Below are 20,710 nucleotides of genomic sequence, written 5' to 3'. Positions count from 1 at the left end.
ATAAATTAAAAATAAATGGACTGGTATCTTTGAAAACCAGGCGCCCTGATTGGTACTTAACTTAAAATCCCAAAACATACAAGATCCATACAGGTTAATTAACCCCAAATACTCTGCAGTAATATAGTCAGCACACTCAGCCTGTGAAATGTTCAGGTGGATTTCAATAACCCATACCAACTGGATAGCCAATGCCAATTATAATCAGGCCATTAGAATATGCAATTAAACAGGCTACTCACTTGGCTTTATATGGCGAGTCAGGAACCTGAATCTTTGCTTCTAGAGAGGTTTCATACTCTTTTCCCCTTTAGAAACAAAACAAAAACAAAAGTTAAACAATAACTGAACACAAATCAGATCTATTCAACAAATGTAGGAACACAAGATCATTTAGGAACAGGAAAAGGTCATTAGGCCAAACAAGCCTGTCCCTTTTGTTTGTTTTCCTTATCTCCACTTTCTTGCTTGTTCCTCATACCCCCTGTAGCCTCTTTCCCAAAGACACAAGCATCTCTCTCTTAAATAGGGTTACCCTTGTACTGTGTGGTCACTTAGCGAAGCAGAAATAATATTGTCTTTCTCAGAATCGGTTTGAGATACAGGATTCCTAAGATGCAAATACTGTTTTAAACTAAAAAATAGTGTAATCAACACCAAACCACGCCATGCAATTACAATGCATTCATGGGACATGTAATATTTAAAAAGTGTTTGCTACACCCCAAAGCCATAACAAGGTTATAGTACAGCACAGTGCAGTACACCAAAGTCCTGTTTAGTGCAGGAAGCAAACATATTTTCTGACTATCTTTCCTGTTTGGTTGCTCTTTGAAGACATTTATGTGTCACAAGAAATCATGAAGTTCTGAATACCACAGGTAGACATTACCTGAGGACACAAACTCAGTGTGTCATCCAGTGAGACAAGCCAACAGCATTATGCTCAGAGTGGATACATTGATGGTCTAAATTCACAAATCCATAACGCAACGTATTATTTGGGTAAAACAGAATACATCTTGCAATCTGTAAAACAGTAAGATGTGGACACTTTTCAAAGGCACTGAGGAACCAGTGGAAAGAACTCGGTCTGACATAAAGCCCAGGACAACAGATAAAGCCAGTCAGTCAATGAGATCCTGTCAGGCAGTCCCAGGGATTTACTGTCAGTGTCAAGGAGATGAAGCAAAAACGTCATGTTAAAATACATTCCCGGAAAACTTTACAGTATGACTGGAACTGTTTAGTCAATGACTTTGCTTCGGTAGAAAAACACAAGAAGCCCAAGGTCAAAAAAAATGAAGAAAACGAAAAAGGTAATGTTTGTATCTGTACCCTGACAAAGAACAACAAAAAGAAAATTATAGATCTGATAGAGAGTTCTTGATGTGACAGTAATTTGCACATGGAATGCCATGAGAAAGTAAGAATGGAGTTGAAATATGAGACAAAACAAAATGTTCTTTAATCTTATCAAATTAATCTGCCAGACAGGGTCATATTACCAGCTATCCCCAGAATTACAGTAGTCTAGATATCTTTGACCAGTGCTCACGTGATACGGAACACAAACTACCCTGCCCACAAAAGCTATTGAGCAGTGCTCTGACCTACTGACCAGGACTCAACAACAACTATCCATTCAGTAAAACAGCTAGCAGTCACCACAGATACGTGAACATGGCAGGAACCCAGCTAAGAACATAAAATAAGCCATGCGTCTCCTGCCAGCGACAATGACAATGTGATCAAACCACAAAAGAGTCTGCTCCTCACAGATTAATAAAAACTGCAAATGCCAAGGGAACCTAATGGAGCAAGGCTGTTTTCAAGAAATCTTTATGGACTGTTGTACAGATGTTTTCAAACACGATTTCTTTGATTTTGTCCAAAATGGAACTAAGCAGCCATCAGACAAGTGTTCATGTTAACCAGGAGTAGTGGGTTAATATGAACAATGTTAATTACACCTCTTCCACCAATCCCTCTCCTCCCCAACAACAAAGTGTAATTTATAAATACTTACTGAATGGATACATTTATTTATATGGCTCACAACAGCAGTGCATGTTTTACATTGTGCCTCTTTCTATGATATATCGTTTGCTGATGATCTTATAAACTACAGATAAATAGCTTTTTCAACTTGAACCCCACTGGGTGTCATAGTTGTGGTTTGGAAATCCAGAACTGTGAATGAGTTTCGGATCTTTGTTTTATCGTGCTAGCTGAAGAAACCTGTTGAGACACTTTGGAGTATTTGTGTTTATGCTGGCGGAGAGCCAAAGCTGTAGAGGCTTTCAGACAGGGCTGCTCTGCTGCTGCCTACAGTGGCTCCAACACGCCTGGAAATCACAGGTGAAAGCCATCATTTGCCAATCAGCCTTAGCCAGACTTCACAATCTATCTGCATTAGAAACTGATTTGGCAGCAGCACAGTTTGGCTAGAAAATAAACAGAAAAGGTGTGCGCTTTATCAGTGCCTGAACAAATGAAAATGTAGGAAAAAAAAGTAGAGAGCCTTCACACACATAACCCGTTGGGGCATTAAGACGCAAGAATTTAGTATATATATCTTAAAAAAATATGACATTAATTAGAAACTGGCAATTGTTTCTTGAAGGACTATAATAAAAATCTACTCAAACAAAATGCAACATACTTTTGATAGCTGCCAAAAAGGCCTGGAAGGGGTTCATATTTCTTTTTCATAAACACTAGTATTAGTCCTGGAAGTAATCTATTATTCAAATACAAAACAGGTGAGTGATCTGTAGAATTGGCTATTTAGGTCCTGCATTCTACTAGTAAACTTTAGAGGCCAGTAGAGCATTTTATACCTTGTCATCTGTTGTATTTTAACAGTCAGAAAGATGGACACTATTAAAAACAAGCATCTTACTTTCCCAGTTCTGATTCAGGAATTTGAATACAACATGGCTTGGTTAACAATTCAATGAGAGATAACAGTAAGCCATGAACACACACATACACACAAACTGGTTTGTTCAAATGGCACTTCTAATCTCTACATTGCTGATCCATCAGAGCCGAGGTGCAGTGCTGATTACATTTGCTATCGTGACCACTGACACTATATACAAACATACTGCAATAACATGACACAATTCCAGAGTATCAATCCTGTGTGTCATTCCAGAGTAAACAAACCTGCTTGCGCCAGTTAATTATAAAGCAGATTGTGCGCAGTTAGATAAAGGGAATTCTTATTATTGAGGACCTTTTCTTATTAGGTCAAAACTGATTTCCTGATACACAGGATGAAACTTGTAATGTGGGAGATGAAGTTCAGCTTTCTGGTATGCTCTTTCCATTTTGTCGGTTGCTAATATAATGAATTATAGGAAAATACTGAAGACAGCCATCCCTTAGGGCTACAAAGTTGTTTAGCTTTGAGGAGATGTCTCCAGTGAACCCTGACTGGAAGACGCTCTGTCTCCATTACCTGGTGGGACTGGCTTGGGCGGAAACACCTGAAAGCGTCTCTTGTCATCCAATTCCCATGTTTTCCTTGGGGTCAAAAGCAGGACATGTTGGAAGGTGCCGGTATAGTTAGCAGAGTTCCTCTACCATCTACATATTTAACTGCAGATAAATCTACCCTATGCTACTTGACTAGTGAATTATTGCCAAATTGCTTTTATTTAATGCTTTTGTTCGTAATATGCACATGTGATAATATGTCCTGTTTCATGCATTTGGAAACTCAGCTCACTCGTGTGCCTACCTGATAATCACTACATTATTAGGATTGCAACAATCTGCATTGCTTTAACATCTCAGCTATAAAGAGATTAAACATTCCAGTGACTGCAATTTACATATAGGTTATACTATTTTAATTGTGCCAATGGTAGACCTCAAGAGACCATATGAGTACATGGTTTAAACAAATAAAGTGACAAGGCAGAATGACTTTTATCACTACCCCTACTGGAAACAAGCAAGATCCATAAACTCAATACGCATTATTGGGCTATAGATCTGGCTGGTTAAATAAATTATTCTTTCAAGAAAAAAAAAAAAAAAAGCCTGTTTTTGTTGTTCAAACTAAAGAGCTTGCATTGGCTGAAATTCTTCCTAGATGCTTGATCGGGTTTTAATTTAAGAAAGATCCCTATCCTGTTACTTTTGGTTCGTCCATCCAACTATTGCATATTTACTGTAATAATGCTTTTCACGATCACAGCATAATTTAAAAGCATGTGCTAACACTTACATTAGAAATTATTATTATGCTTTTTTAAAATATATGTGTGAGATCCTAACATCTCCATCAGTGTTGTACGTCTATTAAAATCAATTTCTGAGCAAATTACTGAAATTCAATAGCATGTAAAACAAGGGGAAGTTTGAAGACTGCTTTCATTTATAGACCCTGCGCCAAATGACCAAACAGGCGTGGCAGAATCCGTGACTGTAAACTTACAAGATACAAGGGTTACACAACACTATTAACACAAATACAGATGCTTACCCACTAAAGCAAACAAAAACAAAAACTTGTAACCTATGGGCACAAGTATAAAGTCCAACATATGTTATCAATCCGCAAGAACATATTAAGGTAAATAGACATAAATATCACAAATGCTAGGACAAACCAATAAGAAACAGGTGCTATAAGAGTTTCCTAAGTATTAAGTTTGAGCATTGTTCAGGCTGCAAAGCCAGCTAAGCTTTTAATCTATACGGATTTGTATGAAATTTATGACAAACACATTTTATGAAAATAACAGCCTATTTACAAGTGTATCAAACAGCAATCTGTTAAGTCATGCAACAGCTTAGATCACCTTTTTTCTGAATAAACAGAGCTTCTGTTGTAAAGTATATCTCGAGAAAGTAAAATCAAAACAGTGAGGATTGTGTTAATGCTCCTCTGAAGGACGCAAGCAAAGCATCGAATACATTGTCAGCCATAAAATAAAACTACTAAAATGAAACACTTTAACTATTGACGCCTCCACCCCATAATTACACACAGGAGGACAATCAAGCAATCCCTTTGTTTAAAAACAGCATGATGCAACATTTTCACTTCTTGATAGGTGTCATCCTTCAATTTGAGAAGGATTTTTTATTTATTTATTTACAGCAGCAGTGCAAAATAGTAAAGCGACTATACAATCCTCTTGTATATTATTGATAAAACGGATACACAGCTGAGGTGAGGCTGACCACTAGCCTTTTTTAAAAAACATTTTTGTACATTCATGACCTTTAAAAGCCACTAAGTACTTCTCACAGCAGGGAGACGGAAGTGAATGACAGAATATTTTACAGTCCCGCTTTTCGCATTGCAGAACCGAGACATGGTGACTAGCAGATTGGGGTACCACATTAATGAAATGAAATCAACTTTGCTTTTAGAAGAGCACTGCATTTTAGTGTGAAAGGACAAGAACGGAGAGATTTCGAAAATGTAAGTTTAATGCTTCGTAACAACTGAACCAAATGCACCTTAAACTCAGTGACACACTTTCTAAATGGTCTTCCTGGTCTCTGGAAACTAAAGTTTAGTGCCAATTAAAATACAGTCAGTGGGGGAACTTTATTTTATGTGCAGGCTCAATTTACGTATTTAATTATTCCTACTTGGACATTCTGTAGAACTATAAAATGACAAAAAAAACACAGTGTTGTCAAAATTCTAAGAAAGAGTTTGCAAGTACAAGGTTGTCGGTGGAGGGGAGCCAGTGTTATTTATTTAAAAATGTGTTAATCCAAAAGAGATGTCTTGGCGATGACAACAGCAGAGAGGCACTGAAACACTGACCCAGGAAGTGCAAACATACATAAAAGGCTGTCTATCACAATGTCACTTTGAATACGCCCCTCTTCAGCTTACATTTTCTCAGGCTTATTTAGCAGTCACCCGTAAAGCAACTTCTTAGTTCAGAAACTGATGGTACAATGATAAGACAAAATAAACAAAACAAAGGATTTCTGTGAAACACTTTAAAGAAGGACAACAAATCAGCAAGAACTTCTTGTATTGTGGAATATACTGTAGCAATCCTTCAGTAAAACAGGCATGATGCAAATAATCACTCAATTTGGGTTGCAACCATAAAGCTTTCAATGTGCCAATAAATGCTCTAGACCCTTGAATATATCAGCATGCTAATGGCTCTATAAATACATCTCTGTGTAAAAAGCCACTGAACACCAAACCACAGTATGCAAAAAAAAATAAAAATACTGTGACGGTCACTATCTTTGCAGATTTATCGAGCGTTGAGGTGATAATGGCAGTCTTTGCCAAAGTTTCATATGCATATAACACTGCCAGCTGAAGCCCCCCCTATATCTGTAAGTTACCCTACAGTCTCAGTGGATACACATGTTACAGTGTGCACTCAATAATTACTTACATGGCACTGACAGGTTTCTTTGAAGCAGTTGGTGCCGAAAAGGAATGTCAGGTAGACTGTATGTTTCACAGTTCAGTTAAAGATACATTAAGATTGTTAGACAAGTGTCTTTGATTCTGTCCGACTGGGGGTAATACGATACAGGACCTTGGTAATATCTTAAATAGAAATAACTACAGCAGGTGACACTGAAGTCACGAAGTGACTCGAGGAAGATTATGCAACAAGCTCAGTTCAACCCAATGACAAACTGCGCATCCAATCAGTCACTTTTCATTTCAAGATTTTTTCAACTTTTTTTTTTTTTTTTTTTCTCATAGTGACAGGCAACAAAATTGATTAAGCTTGGGAACTGACACCAAAGTACGCTGCTTTCTATTTGTTGATTACTATTGATTTTCTTTGATACTTCATTTAAAAATCAATAGCAGGGAAGAAAAATAGGCATGGTTTATACATACTTTAACATACTATTGTACACTACAGGAGGCTCCAGTTTTGGCAGCCCGCTGGCAGCCAATTATGTGAAAAGCTCTTAACAGGTGAAAGCAAGGGCTCCAGATCGATTTGCAGTTTTCTCCCCCAATCACAGAAAGTGGCTATAAATTAATCTCATCAGTGTTATTTTTAAGACAACCATGAAGCAAATAACTGCATGCTTTATCTCAGCTTGTTACATGTAATGCCCTTCCTTCCACAAGATGGGATGGATGCGTTACCTGGAGTTCATCCGAGCTCGAAGCTTCTTCGCTTTTTTCCTCGCTTTCTGTTTCTCCTCTCCGTCTTTCACCGTCTCCACCGGCACAGAGCTATCAGTCACAATGTCCACAATGTACTTCTTTAAGGAAAGGTGTTCCTAAATGGATCATTTGAAAGAAATTAGAACTACGTTCCGTCTTATTACACTTTTATTATTATGATGATTTCCACACTATCAAAATCTAATAACATCATTCAATTACTGGATGCTTTGTAAAAACAGAAAAATAAAAGATATAGGCACAGACATGCAGTTAAAACCCCACTTAATACAACTGCGACCAGCCATGACCTCAAAGTTGACCTCTGTACAATTACACCTTCAACCCATGAAAGGTAGGTATGTTTGCAGAACTATTCTCCTTATAAGAGAGATTGGAATCTGAAACTATTGTTTTTCTGTCATGTCTTTAATCTTTGTGCAATCGTACTATTTTAACCCAGATAACCCAGGTTTTGTATTTCTTATAAAAAAAAAAATCAAAAATACAGTTAATCTTACCCTAGGTCATATTTTGAATCAAATGCTAAAGCACATTTTCAGAGATTTCAGAGATATTACATTTTCTTGTAATATCTATACTGTTTAATTCTGTTCCATTTTCCCTGGCTCCAAAATCTTTCTAAAACATTACTTGTTGATTCTGTGCATCCATGCATATATAAGGAAACATTAACATGATCATAAAATGACATTTCCAAGTTTCAAGGCCAGCAGTCTATTGCTTTGCACAATTACAGCACTTCAAACAAAGTGCGTCTTTTTGTCATTTTTGTTATTGCTGTAAACAGCTTCACTGCGGCCAGCTAATCAGTATCTGAAGAGACAACAACTTCCAGAGGAATTTGCCATGGAGCAGAGCACCAACTAGTGATGGTTTCCAGGTCCAAATAAGGCGTTGTCATTTCAAATGAAAAGCTTATTGTGGATGAATGATGTGGCCAACATTACAACCGCGATGCTGTTTTTACTGTACCTTTTCATGCACCAAAACAGTCTAGGAATCTGTGTGAGATAGGTGTGATATCTGCAAAGCTGTTCAAAATTGATTTTAAAATTGCAACTAAAACACTGCAGTAATAGATAATCATATATAAAATTAGACTGGAAGCTATATAACAAGATCTAATTTATATATAAAGGTTATCAGCAAAATAGACATTATCATTGTGTCATTATAATATTATAGTTGTGCCGACCTCTCACTACTCGCTGTTAAATGTTATTAAAACAAGTGCAACAGGTGGGTGCAAAAGCTTACATTCTACAATCATCTTTAAAACTTATTTTAACTCATTCCATTCACTTTACGCCGTGGCTGAGCAAACTCATGTTAACAAGCTTAGCATTGTTTGAAGAGGTTTGATTCTCTGGCTGGTGTCATGCCTGATTGCTCTAGTCTTTCACAGATTTTATACCAGGTATCCATTCCCATCTGGATCAGCCAGACACAGAATGGCAAGCACCTGATCTATAAAAATAATCTGTACATGCTTTCAAAATGTGTAACATTTAAAAAAAAAGGCAATGTGCCAGCTCATTAGAATGACATACTTCAGTGTATTTCTGTTTGTCCATCCAGCTGAGAGAGTGAATAACATAGTAACGAGACCCCATGATCAAGGAGATGATATGGGCTGGAATATACTCGGTCAAAAAAACACATTTATAAAAAAACGTGGCAACAGCAAGATCCACTGTTTATTACAGGATTTATCTGGACATATCGTTGCAAACAAAAGGTTTGGGAGAAATAAGGAAAATGAACCAACCCCCAACGAGACACCCAGTGAATAATGACTAATGATTTACCTTTGGGGTGATTGTCGCTTTCTGTCCACTGACAATTATTGCAAATGAACACCTTCCTTGGCATTTCAGTTCAGTGTGTTTGGGTGTGGGTGGTGGGGATGAAACATAACCAGGTTATCCACCTGCAGGTGTAGAATACAGGGCTGCACTTATCAGGACTACAATCTGCCCAGCAATGCCCCTTCTTGTTCCAAGTGACAGCAGAAACAAAACACGGCTAATCCCTGCCTCTGAAATATACACTACCTGAAAGACAGCTAACCAGTCATCTTCAGAAACAAGGAGCAGCCAACCAGCTGTCCGCCCCTGCCGCCCTGTGACAATCACAAACACTGTCCTCATGAGGACAAGGCAGAATGATGAATGAGGAAGTAGCCAGCGTCCCGCTACCAACTCTCAACCCCCTCTCTGATCTAATCTGGGGTTTAATAGGCGACTCAAATAGCACTACAAAGTTCAACGAGCTTATTCATTTATCAGCCCACAAGGGCCAGCAGAGCTGGGAGCTGTCAGGCACATAGCAAGAGAAAGAATGCTGTGCTGCCAAAGTGAAGATCCCGGGCTCAAGGTGTTTCTCAGTGTTCTCACCTTTCATGTGCAGCAGGCTGAATTAATATCAAAAAAGAGAACTGCGGCTGCAACGTCTTTTGTTGCAACAAATTGGAAGACAAAAATGCCCCGAAGTTAGACTGGAGAAATCAAAAGTGTGCTCTCCAGCTTAAAGTTGAAGTTCCATCCAAAGGACTGTGAAATACATTTAACAAAAAAAAAATTACAACGTTTTAGACTTTCCCAAAACAGAAATGATTCACTGCATAGGAACTACAAGAAAAGTGAAAAGTAAAATGAGAAGGATTTACTTAAACTAAATAAAATTTATATTTAAAAAGAAACATTTAGAAAGATGTATTTTTATTTATTTATTTTTAAATAGTACATGCATGAGTCTTATCTATAGAAATAGCAGATGTCTCTGCTTCATGTAGCCTTCAAAACACAGGAATGACGAGTATACCTGTTTGGATCTGGCTGCCAATACTTGTGAATGAAGGGTAAATCTAAACTGTATTAAATCAAGTGAATCTTTTACTTGAAAGGACATTAATATAAAAAAAAAAAAAAATCTGTCAGACATTAATTATTTTTTTAATATTAAAAGCCATCTTAAAACAAGTTTCATTTTTTTCTTTCTAAATCAATAAACTCGACATGGTTTTGTACAGTTTATGCATTTTTTATGCGTTTTTTTTTTTTTTTTTTTTATGTAATTCAGTTTGATGCGTTACTGCTAAAATGTATATCCGTAGCAGGAGCACCCCAACTGATACAATACAATCTTTCATAAGCAATTCAAAAAAAGTGTAAAGGCTAAAGTCTAATGGCATGCATATGGGGGCAAGCACTGTTAAAGGTACTTATTCTGTGCCTTTACTATCCATGAATGACACAGCCAGTGCCTTACAGCTCCACAACTTCATATCAGGTGCCCATTCACAGCAGGGCTGACAGTTCTTGGACGTTGACTGGGTGCCATATTGAGACCTACCCATCAGCAAACCTGCATGGTTTATGAGCTATACTTCTCTTAAAATATTATTGACACTGCAGTGCCAAAATAAATGTTAGAAGAAAAAAATATACTATTATTATTGGCTAGAAGTGTTATGTACTTTACAGGCCATTTTCTACACTGGCTATTCTAGTACACCCCAAGGAATAACCGAATGCATCCTGGACCACAGTGCTACTTCATCCAGCTCAGCCTGACCTGACCTGACCCGACAGATGCTCTGCAATCTTCCTAAAAGGGGCAACACCTATCTTGTTTATTGTTTACCTAAACATAATTATTTCTGTAGCACCTGAAAAGCCTGAACAATGGCTGTCTTGGGGCCTTATAAACTGCGTTAAAAGGATTAGGTTTGTCCAAACCTTTTTGCTAAAAGATCATATATCAGGAGCATCTTCCTGACCAGATAATATACAGTACACAACATCTGTTAGAAAGCCGACACCACAGCGCCTACAGCCCAGATGTCAATACTATTAATATCAGAACAGCTGTTTGCTACATGAGATACACTGAAATGTTGTTTAGTTCTGTATTCCATTACTAAGGAAAATATATTGCTATCTTTGAATTCTTTCAAGTGTGGCATCTCAAGGCAAGAAACCTAACACATCATTTTTCTTTAAAATTACAACTTCTGATACCGCTACAAAACTAATGGCTGCAACTTTTAATATTTTCTGAGAAGAAAGGATTTATTGAACAGCTTCCAATTTATTCAGTAATCTGACTAACTGAAATATGTACTTTTGTAAAAGTTGAGAATTCAAGAAAACAACCACCCCCAACTGATTTGGAGTAATGGCGCTTTTGTAGGAAAAAGACAAAAAGGACACAAAGAGGGTAGCCCGGGGCCCGAGAGGCTGACAATAACACTGTCTGCTATTTGTTGGGGTAATATGAGAGACTATTTAAAATATCACACCTATGGTGGCAGTAAAACTGTCATTTTATTATCTCATTATATCAAAATGACATGTTCTCCTATCTTTTCTCTTTTCTCTCCTCACTCTGCTACAAAGGGCTCTCAGCTGGCTTCACCAGCTCTGGGAAATGACAGATTTGATGCCCCTTCTACATATAATATGACACAGCAAGGCACAGTTCAAAGGATATGTCAGTGATGGACAGCGTGGAGAGACTGCCGTGACAACCTGCTTACATAGTTACAGAAGGCTTCATTATTCAAAACATAATCATTACTTTGTTTTTACATTATTAATATTAATTTCATATAATAGTAAATGGAAAGTATATTTAAGCAGTTTCTAAAGTATTGAGTATTATAAGGGCTATTACATACTTCTGTGGGATTTTTTTTCTCTTAAATTAATACACAATAGGGTTAAAACAACTCCACAATTGCCTGCCCCATACAGCTCCTGAACTTACACCAGATAAACTCTCAACTGCACTGACTGAAGCACAAACCCACTACCTTCTACACTGAATTCTAGCCATATGACTACTGTATTGTAGTAGTATTTTAAACTACATTAACCATTATACATTAAACCTGTGAAACTTCAACAACTGAAACAGACTCCTCATTTGACATAACAGTTGCCACCAGTAGCTGTGTTAATTAGCAGCGGATTTAAAGGTTAATCTCAGAACCGGTTCTAAAAATAATTTAAACTCTCTTTACTGTCCTTTACTGAGCTCCCTAATTTATATAAATAAGGTAAAGTATTTAGCAAAATTCACTAGATCTAAATATTCCCACACGCTGCAGATTAATATTGCAGAATGACTATTATTGTTTTTTTTTTTTTTAAAAGTCACTGTCCTGGCTTAGGAATTGGTGTAATACATGTAGCATACAGAGAGAGTCTGACCACTTCCATGGAATGGATTTTGTGTTGGGCACTAAGGCCTGCCTTGTGAGATGACAGATAACCCTTGAGCCACCGGAGTGAGTGGGTGGGAACAGTTCAAGGGTTCTGCTCACACCCTGGGAATTTCAATTTAGTCTTCTGTTACAACTGCAATTTATGAATGTGACCTTTAACTTGTGCCTGGCCTGGATATGCAAACCCTCACACCCCACACTTCATCAAGCGATAGCTACCTGATTTCTTGCAGTCCTTAAATGAAATGCCCTCACTTCAAAAATAAAAATGTGTTAAACACCACAAGAGAGAAGGAACTGGAGTGTCAGCTTTGAGAGGTCAGTGATCATTTCTTTATATGAGGCTAGAGGTGACCAATAAATAATCCAATATGTCAAACACAAGGGGTCAGGGGCATAGCATATATAATATTAAAACAGGACAGAAGACAAGCAATAACTGTAAGTACCAAATGCATATTGCAAAGCGACGCATTCACATAAGCTGCTGTATTCTCCAGAGGCACTGATCCAATACTGGTCATAATAATCCGGGTTCCTATTACAAGCCTTCAAAAAAAGCCTGGGATCTTCAGTTGCCAAATACCCTATTAAAAGTGAAAAACTATGTTATGAATTCTGTATAGTTGAGCCAAAACACCTCCATATCTAAAATCGTTAAATTAGCCAGTACATTTAAATTAATTTGAATTGTAGAATGAATAAAAAATTTCAGAAACTTCCATTTAAATGGTTAATTCTTATAGGCATGATCTCCTATGTCTGCACTGGGCAGCGTATCACCAGCATGTGAAAGTGTCATGCCGCAAACACCATGTTTATTATTTAAGCCAGCAGAAAAAGAGACTGAAGAACTAACGTAAATGAATTAAAGTGGAAGGCATTAGAGATTGCACATGGTAGAGGTTTGAATGAAGAAGGTATGGAGGTCAAGAGGTGAGGCATATAACACAACAGTTGTCAAAAGCACAGGAGGGCTATGATATGGCTAATCTCCTACTGCAAGCAGGACCGTGAAAGCTTCTCTCTGCAATTCACGTACCACTTCCTCGTCGGAGAGCTCCCTGCCCTGGATGCTGCTGCTGTCTCTCACTGCCTGTTGGTGCCCCTTCCCTTTGATGTGGCTGAACAGGTACACCTCAGAGGTGATCTGCAATCAGAGAAGGAGAACAGGAACAGTTGGTAGAGCTGGCTCTATGGGTAAGAACATATCACCACGAGCAGGTGTGATGGCTCAATACATCAGTGCTATGCTATCAGCTATTGTCATCGAGGCAAAAACGGTAGCAGATCTCAGTATTATTGTTCAAATGGGACCCTCATTGATATTTACATATTTTCTCCTGTGCATGATTATATGTTTGACTGTCATTCTTGTTATGAATCAAACATTGGCAATATTAAGATCAACTGAGCAATGATAGGCCAAACGGCCTGCCCATGTTCACAAACTAAATTCTTTAGATATTGGCTTAATAGTTTTTTTTTTTTGGTTTTGTTTTTTTAAATTATGCACAAAATAACACATATTAAATAATATAGAACTAAGTAAAAGTATTGCAGTTCTGGTCAGCAATATGTCTTACCCAAATAATGAACCCCAGAAAACTAGTGGCTGACAGATTTGGTTGTAAAGTTTGACAGCACTCTTACCACAGTCCTGTCTGTACTAGATCAGTGACCTTCTGATGAGCCATGCATTTCATCTTTCTCTCATAGAATTTGATAATATTGCTAGTGAAAGGTGATGGATTGACAGCATGTGTGACTTCACACCTCTTTCCCCCTACAGATCAATTAAACTGCCCAGCTGGTCCCCCTAATGGAGAGCATACCTGATCGGAGGCACAACCCTGGTTCACGGTTCGAGCAGTTTAAACTCTGTGTTCATTAAAACCTCTGGGCTTCTTTTTCAGCAACAGCTACCAATCTTGTCATGTGTTGTCATCATGAGAAGGGAAGCTAAGCTCACAAAACAAGTTCACTATTCACTGCAGGACCTTGAGAGGCTACAGTAACTATGCAGATTCATTTTGAGCTTACTGAGCAACAGCTAGAAACTACAAATAATAACATTGCATAATACCAAGATTTTTGTATCAAAAAGTGTTCAAAGAAGTGTTATCCAAGAGAAAACCACTGACACAGGCACATTCTGAAAAAGAACAAACAAAAGTAAGTCTTTGTGGAGCCTGTGCATGCCACAGTAACCAATACACTGGACATTCTCTTCTTGAGGTAAAACCAAAAGCACGCAATCTTTTCTTCATCATCTCTGTTGGTAATACTCCAACATAAATCTTGTAGTGTAATCTTTCAGTTTGAACTTTTTCCAGGCCCTGTGGTGATACATATTGGGCCTGTGACCCTTCATTTGAACAGAACTTGATACCTAAGGCCTGAATCACTGCAGCCTGTAGCTGGTGCATTTAAATTGTTCCTTTATGGATTTTTTGTCTGGATAACCATGGTCTGTAAATTAACTGTTGCAGCTTGACTAGCAATACCTCCTGGTGACAGAGAGCCCTATAAATGTCACTTTTCTCTCATGGTGCTCAGAGGAGTACCACCCTAAGGGTTTAAGGAGGGGTAAACATCTGTACAACTGTCATCTTCTTCAAATTTGACTTAGAGTTGTTTTAATTCGAACCAGCAATAATTACTCAGGGAGACTGAGTTACCGGGGTTTAGAATAGTTTGCTTTCTACATATTTGTTTCAACCAATACCTATGACTGCAATACCACTACTGCTGACAATGCTAAGGAGTGGACAAGTCATATAATCATGGATTTATTTGGTTTCCATTGGTGCTCTGACCCAAGAACAGCATTCCCTTTGAAAAAAAGCTATGCAGCTCTATGGGAATTTAGGTTAAATAATTACCAACAATAATTTTGCTTGAAGGTTTGCCCTGGGCTACATGGATCAATATTGATTATACACAGTAGTCTCTTAGTCTGTACCGGTCTCATTCCCAAGGTTTTATTTGATCTTTCTTGATTTTTACAAGGTTTTATTTCTACTTTGTTCCACTCCATTGTTTTTAGTGTTCACTGAAACCAGACTTTAAAAGGCTTTACAAGGGCACTTTGGCAGGAGGCCCTTAACATTTTCACTGGCATCAGAATTTCTTCCTCAGCTCAGCCCTGAAGGAGTGAATGATCTCTCTGAAGCCTTTTTTTCCTTATCTATCTACCATTCTCTGTGACGAAATACATCCTTTCTTGGAACTACACTTCTTTGATCGCTGTATTTAGTATAAACCCTTTAATTAAAAAAAGCACATAGTTACTTAACTCTTTAATGTATTTTATGTTAGTTGATTTAAGCCAGTGTATGCATTTCAAATTCTGTTTTAAGCTCTTCACTCTTCAGATTGTTACCTTTCCCATAACTTTTCATATACAACATTCACCCAATTATAACAGGTACCTGTAAACAATTGTCATTGTTATTCCTACAGTGCATTCTTAACCCAGTCATTCCTGTAATTCTTTAGTCAACACTTGGATATAAAGCACACAAAAAAACTGTAAGAAAATGTACACTAGAGTACTGAAAACTTGGCACTCAAAGAATCATCAAATATTAAATATTCTTGCTTTGTAATCAACCCACATGTTCCAGTCTTTTGTTTTGCATAAAACAAAATTGGGTATGTCATTTGTCAAGCTTGAAACACGTATTTAAAAATGTAGGGAGTTTTATTCTGTCTTTTTCTTTCTGAATTTTGACCAGGATGATCTATGGGGTTTGGATTAGTGTCTCTGTGGGAGAGAAGAAAAGGTAAAAAACAACAACCTCAAAATGGCCAATATCATTAAACAGAGTGCCTGCTGCTGACCTAAGGATGATCACTTGAGTCAAATGCTGGCCAAGGGCAAAAAAACACTGAGAAAGGTCAGAGAATCTCCAAGGTGCTTCTTTCTTCCTTGTTCTGAAAAAAACATGTTCCAGATAACTGGATGCTTTCAGAATGGTTTCCTTCTGTTTTATTACGAATAACCATCTAGGTATTAAAACTTACTTGTATTTAACAGCTCATGTTTTAAATGTAAATGTTACATGTATTTTGCAATGCAGATGCGTACTTCACTTATCAAGATATTTGTTTAGTTGTGTCCCAGGACACCTGCCACCATTTGTCTTTAGTGCTTTTCTAGCCATAGTGTACGGTATCCAAAAGCTATGTCATGGACCGGAAGACTACAAAGAATAACAAAAGAGAGGCAAGCTAATAAAGCGGTATGCACTGAGTAATTGTGGGCTGCACCTAAACATGTCTTTTCTCTTACCGTCACATTACAGAGCGAACACTGTTTTTTGCGTTCATAAGGTGTGAGTTTGGGTGCGTAGTCAGTATTGGCGTGTCTTCCACTGCTGAGCTCTGCAGCCTTTTCTTTCCTCTGTTCAATCTGTTCCATGTGTCTGCGGCTGCTTTCGTCATGCTGAATTAAACAAAGAGAACAATTTTTTTTTTTTTTTTTTTAAATAAAAACATTTGTAAAGAGGCATCTTCTAAGATTCTATTGTAATATTTCAGCAGTGGCGCTATACTAAGGGGCAATGGTAACACGTGATTCAAAGTGGTAACATTTTCATATTCTGACATATACAGGTATCTATCCTCTTCAGTTACATCAAGGTCCGGAGGTATCTTCAGATGTCATTTTAATAATAGCCTGCCTGACATGAAGGAGGGTGAGATCTGAGCTAATGAGGCTACTTAAGTTAGTGGACAGCTGCTGAAGACTATAACATGTGCTTTAAAGAGCAAATCAATTCCATTAAATCAATGTACTGTTCAACAGTACTAGTCTTGCTACACGGTAGCCTTTTAAAATCATTGCCATGTCTTGGCTGACACAGCAGCTCAATGACATGCACTAGGGCTTCAGACGGTGCGAGTCTGTATTGATAAGTAGCAATAGTACCAGTGCAGTTTATAAGGATGCTTGTCTCCTTGACTTTAATGTTTACCTTCCTACTGACACACTATATTGCTTATGTATGTACCTTTTGCTGTATCTTTTTCTGCAGTTCCTCCATGGCTTCCTGTTGAGCTGCACTCAGGGCAGCAAGTCGCTCCTCTCGATCTCTAGAAGAGAAGAATACAGAAGACACAGTTAACCAGACTATAAAAGCATTATATTAACATATTTCTTCATTAAGAGTCTGCAACGTATGTGCTCGTATGTATATGAATGCGTATGTCTACTATTTTAATCAAGTATCGGGTCAGCCGATATGGGTCAAATCTCAGAAATAACATTTTCTGAGACTTGAAATCCTCCCATTTGTTTTTATGAGATCAGGCTATACAGGGAACATTATGGCATACTGAACACATATTTTAAATATCTTCCAATCATCAGACTACCTCTTAATAGGCATAGGTCTCAAATGGGCAGAAACACCCTCCTCTCCCTCAAGATGTTCCTATATAGAGAGGGTCTGGAAAGAGGTGTAGTCTGTGCAAGTAGACTCATTTCAAAACTGAGTAAACTCAAAGTTAAAGGTAACATTTCCTAATTAAAAAGAGCCTTGGTTAACCACTAGTCCGTTTGGCTAGTAATGCTGCCACATCACAACATTCTCAAAAACACAAAGAGAAATGATCAGTGAGAGGGAGCTGGCTGGCTGCCTGTCAAGGCCACAGACCTGGCTCTTTCCCGTGCCGCATCCTCCCGCGCCCGCTCTCTCTCCTGTCTCTGCAGTTCAATTCGAGCTTCTTGTCCTTTCCTCCTTATCAATAACTCTTCCACCCGGGCCTGCCGTTCTGCTTCAAGGGCTCGTTTGCGCTCCTGCCAAAACAAAATAGTGCCCCCAGTTCTGTGTCCTGCTCTCAAATTTATGTAGCCATGGTTTATAGATAGTTTGAACTATGCCACAATCAGGTATAAAAAAGCCTGTTTTACGTGAAGTAAGTTTAATTTTTCTTGTCCCTTGTCTACTGTAAAAGATGTCCCAGTTCCCAGGGCAGTGATAATTATTTTCCAGTGGGGTCCAGTAAGCCAAGTTTTCAGCACCTTGTCAATGGAACTTAGCCTCCCATCCATTAAAAGGACAAGCTGGCCAGCTTAAAGCTCTGTCCCCTGTCCTATTAGGAGGTGATCATTTATGACTACAGTGACACCTACTGCTAGAAACAGAACAGCTCGAGATGAGGGCTCTCCAATGACCACGGCAGGAGCCCACTGCCGCAAAAATATATGCAATGCATTTCTCTAGCATTTGCTCTAAAGACAGATTATTAATTAAACAACATGGAAAATTGGCCATCAAACCTTATATCAGTAATCTGGAAACTGGCCAAAATCTGGACATTTAAAAAACAGTTAAATCTATACAGAAAAAAAAAGTAGCTTTTTAAACAAAAATGCTTCTCTCTGTCTAGGGAATGTACAGTGGCATGTAATATCATGCATTTGTAACATCTGTTTATTTAAAATATCTATTAAGGTAATAATGACCCAGTGAGATGACACAACTCAATTACAGGGCGACCCGTCAGCAGCTTCAGCAATACATTAAGGCGGCCATCAAACATACAGTATCAGTGTAAATATAGTACAGTAGTAAGATGCTAAATAAGTGCATCTTAAAAAAAAAAGTACACTGGAGAAGGGATTGTTAAACTATAAATACAAGCAAGTATAATGCTCCTATTAAATATGAGTGAATAATGCAATTCCCCTGCGGGACAAAACAACTCGTCCTTGGTTTTCATCACAATGCATTTATGTGCTTCTGTTATAAATGTTAAAGTATTAAAACAGGCTGCAGCTCCATTTCTGGATTTAAAAACACAATATTGTGAACCATAGCAGAACACCACAATGTATAGGCTTCACTCTGGTGGGTTACAATATTATACCATTTTGGATTACCAAAAACACATGGCAAGCTGTACTGGATCTATACCTGCACAGCCTCATCGCGCGCCTGCTTCTCCTCCTGTCTCCGCTGGCGTTCCTCCTGCAGCTCATTCAGCCTCTGTTCATACTCTTTCAGCTTGGCCAGGACATCATGCCTTTTGTTCTGTGCTTCAAGAGTGTTTATAAAAGCAATCTCATTCACCTGTAGATACAGAAAATGAAAAGGTCACCAAGTCTATTAAATAAATGGGCAAGTGAAGAGGATCAAATACAGCACATTAGAGTAACAGTACTAATCGTTTAGACTCGTGCAACTCCTTTTAATTCCCCAAAGAAATGCACATAAAGGTCCACTTCTGGGTCAGTGAAGAATGTGCAGCTCAACTGTGTAAAATCTTTTCAAGGAGAAAACCACCTATATAGGTACCAAGGAAAACATTGCAAATACACTACCTAAATGACTAGACTAGTTCAGATAAAAGAATATACCTCAATTTAAGAAGTAACCAACAAAATCTCAAATTTGAAATGACGGTAAGCTCTTCCTACAGATGTTTTGCATTAACTTATATGAGCCAAGTTATGCAAACGGCTACCAAACAATCCGCAATAAGAGAAACCACAAAACTCAGAGTCAAGAAGCCTGATACAAGGACTCAGGGAGCCACCAGATTTTCTCCTCTGCTAACTGACTAGAACACATTAAAAGCCAGGATTTTTTCAGTTCAATAATTAGCAGCCAGAATGGGAATACGAACAGGCATGCTGGGGCTAGCAACTAATGATACAGCTTTACTGCATCATACCTCAAAGCAGCTTTTGCAGTTCCACTTGAAATCAATTAATTTTGACCTTTAGGAGGCCCTAGAGCAAAGTTAAATTCAAAAAGGTGGGGTGAAAACAAGGATAGAAAACATCTGCCCTGCGCAGGATGCAAGAAGGCATGTGAATTCATTAATATATACGAAGCACGCAAGTCATCATAAAACAGTTATGAAGGTTGTATGAAAACGTGTTAATTACACAAGAAAATATTTTCACTAACACAAAATGTGGATTAGCAGCATATCCACTGGTATAAATGGCCATCCAGATGCTTCCTGTGCAAAAACACAAGAGTCTTTACTTTAACCTGTTAAGCCACATCAATAGAATAAAATGACAAACTAGCAGCTACTACAAAATAACAACCCACTTGAAAAGGAGGGCGTGGTATTGAGAGATTACAGGGAATGGAACCCAATTAAATATTTATCCTGTTATTCTCTCACCTTAGCGTCTTCCTCTTGTGCCTTTTTAACGATGGCCTGTAACTGCAGCTCTCGTTTAAACTCTGCATGGAGCAATTTCTCATCCATCATCTTCCTTCTCTGATCCAAGAGCTCCTCCTTCCACTTCCTGACCTCCTTCTCCTGAGGAAGAGAGCAGAGCAAGG

At 38.1% G+C, this 20,710-nt stretch overlaps 1 protein-coding gene across 2 annotated transcripts in view; it reads right to left on the bottom strand.

Annotated features, from left to right (window-relative positions):
* Window positions 1–20,710, bottom strand: part of LOC121298955 (S phase cyclin A-associated protein in the endoplasmic reticulum-like) — a 93,354-nt gene that overhangs the window by 44,034 nt on the left and 28,610 nt on the right. For both annotated transcript variants that reach the window (XM_041226332.1, XM_041226333.1), the window contains 8 exons: window positions 20,547–20,687; window positions 19,322–19,477; window positions 18,059–18,201; window positions 17,414–17,495; window positions 16,693–16,845; window positions 13,438–13,545; window positions 7,121–7,257; window positions 243–308 (listed from right to left, as the gene is read on the bottom strand). In XM_041226332.1, the coding sequence (XP_041082266.1) occupies window positions 243–308; window positions 7,121–7,257; window positions 13,438–13,545; window positions 16,693–16,845; window positions 17,414–17,495; window positions 18,059–18,201; window positions 19,322–19,477; window positions 20,547–20,687 (986 nt within the window). The remainder of the gene's footprint in view (window positions 1–242; window positions 309–7,120; window positions 7,258–13,437; window positions 13,546–16,692; window positions 16,846–17,413; window positions 17,496–18,058; window positions 18,202–19,321; window positions 19,478–20,546; window positions 20,688–20,710) is intronic.

The sequence above is a fragment of the Polyodon spathula genome, chromosome 24 (assembly GCF_017654505.1).
Source record: "Polyodon spathula isolate WHYD16114869_AA chromosome 24, ASM1765450v1, whole genome shotgun sequence".
Taxonomy (NCBI): Eukaryota; Metazoa; Chordata; class Actinopteri; order Acipenseriformes; family Polyodontidae; genus Polyodon; species Polyodon spathula.
This window is presented reverse-complemented; position numbering and strand designations above follow the sequence as displayed.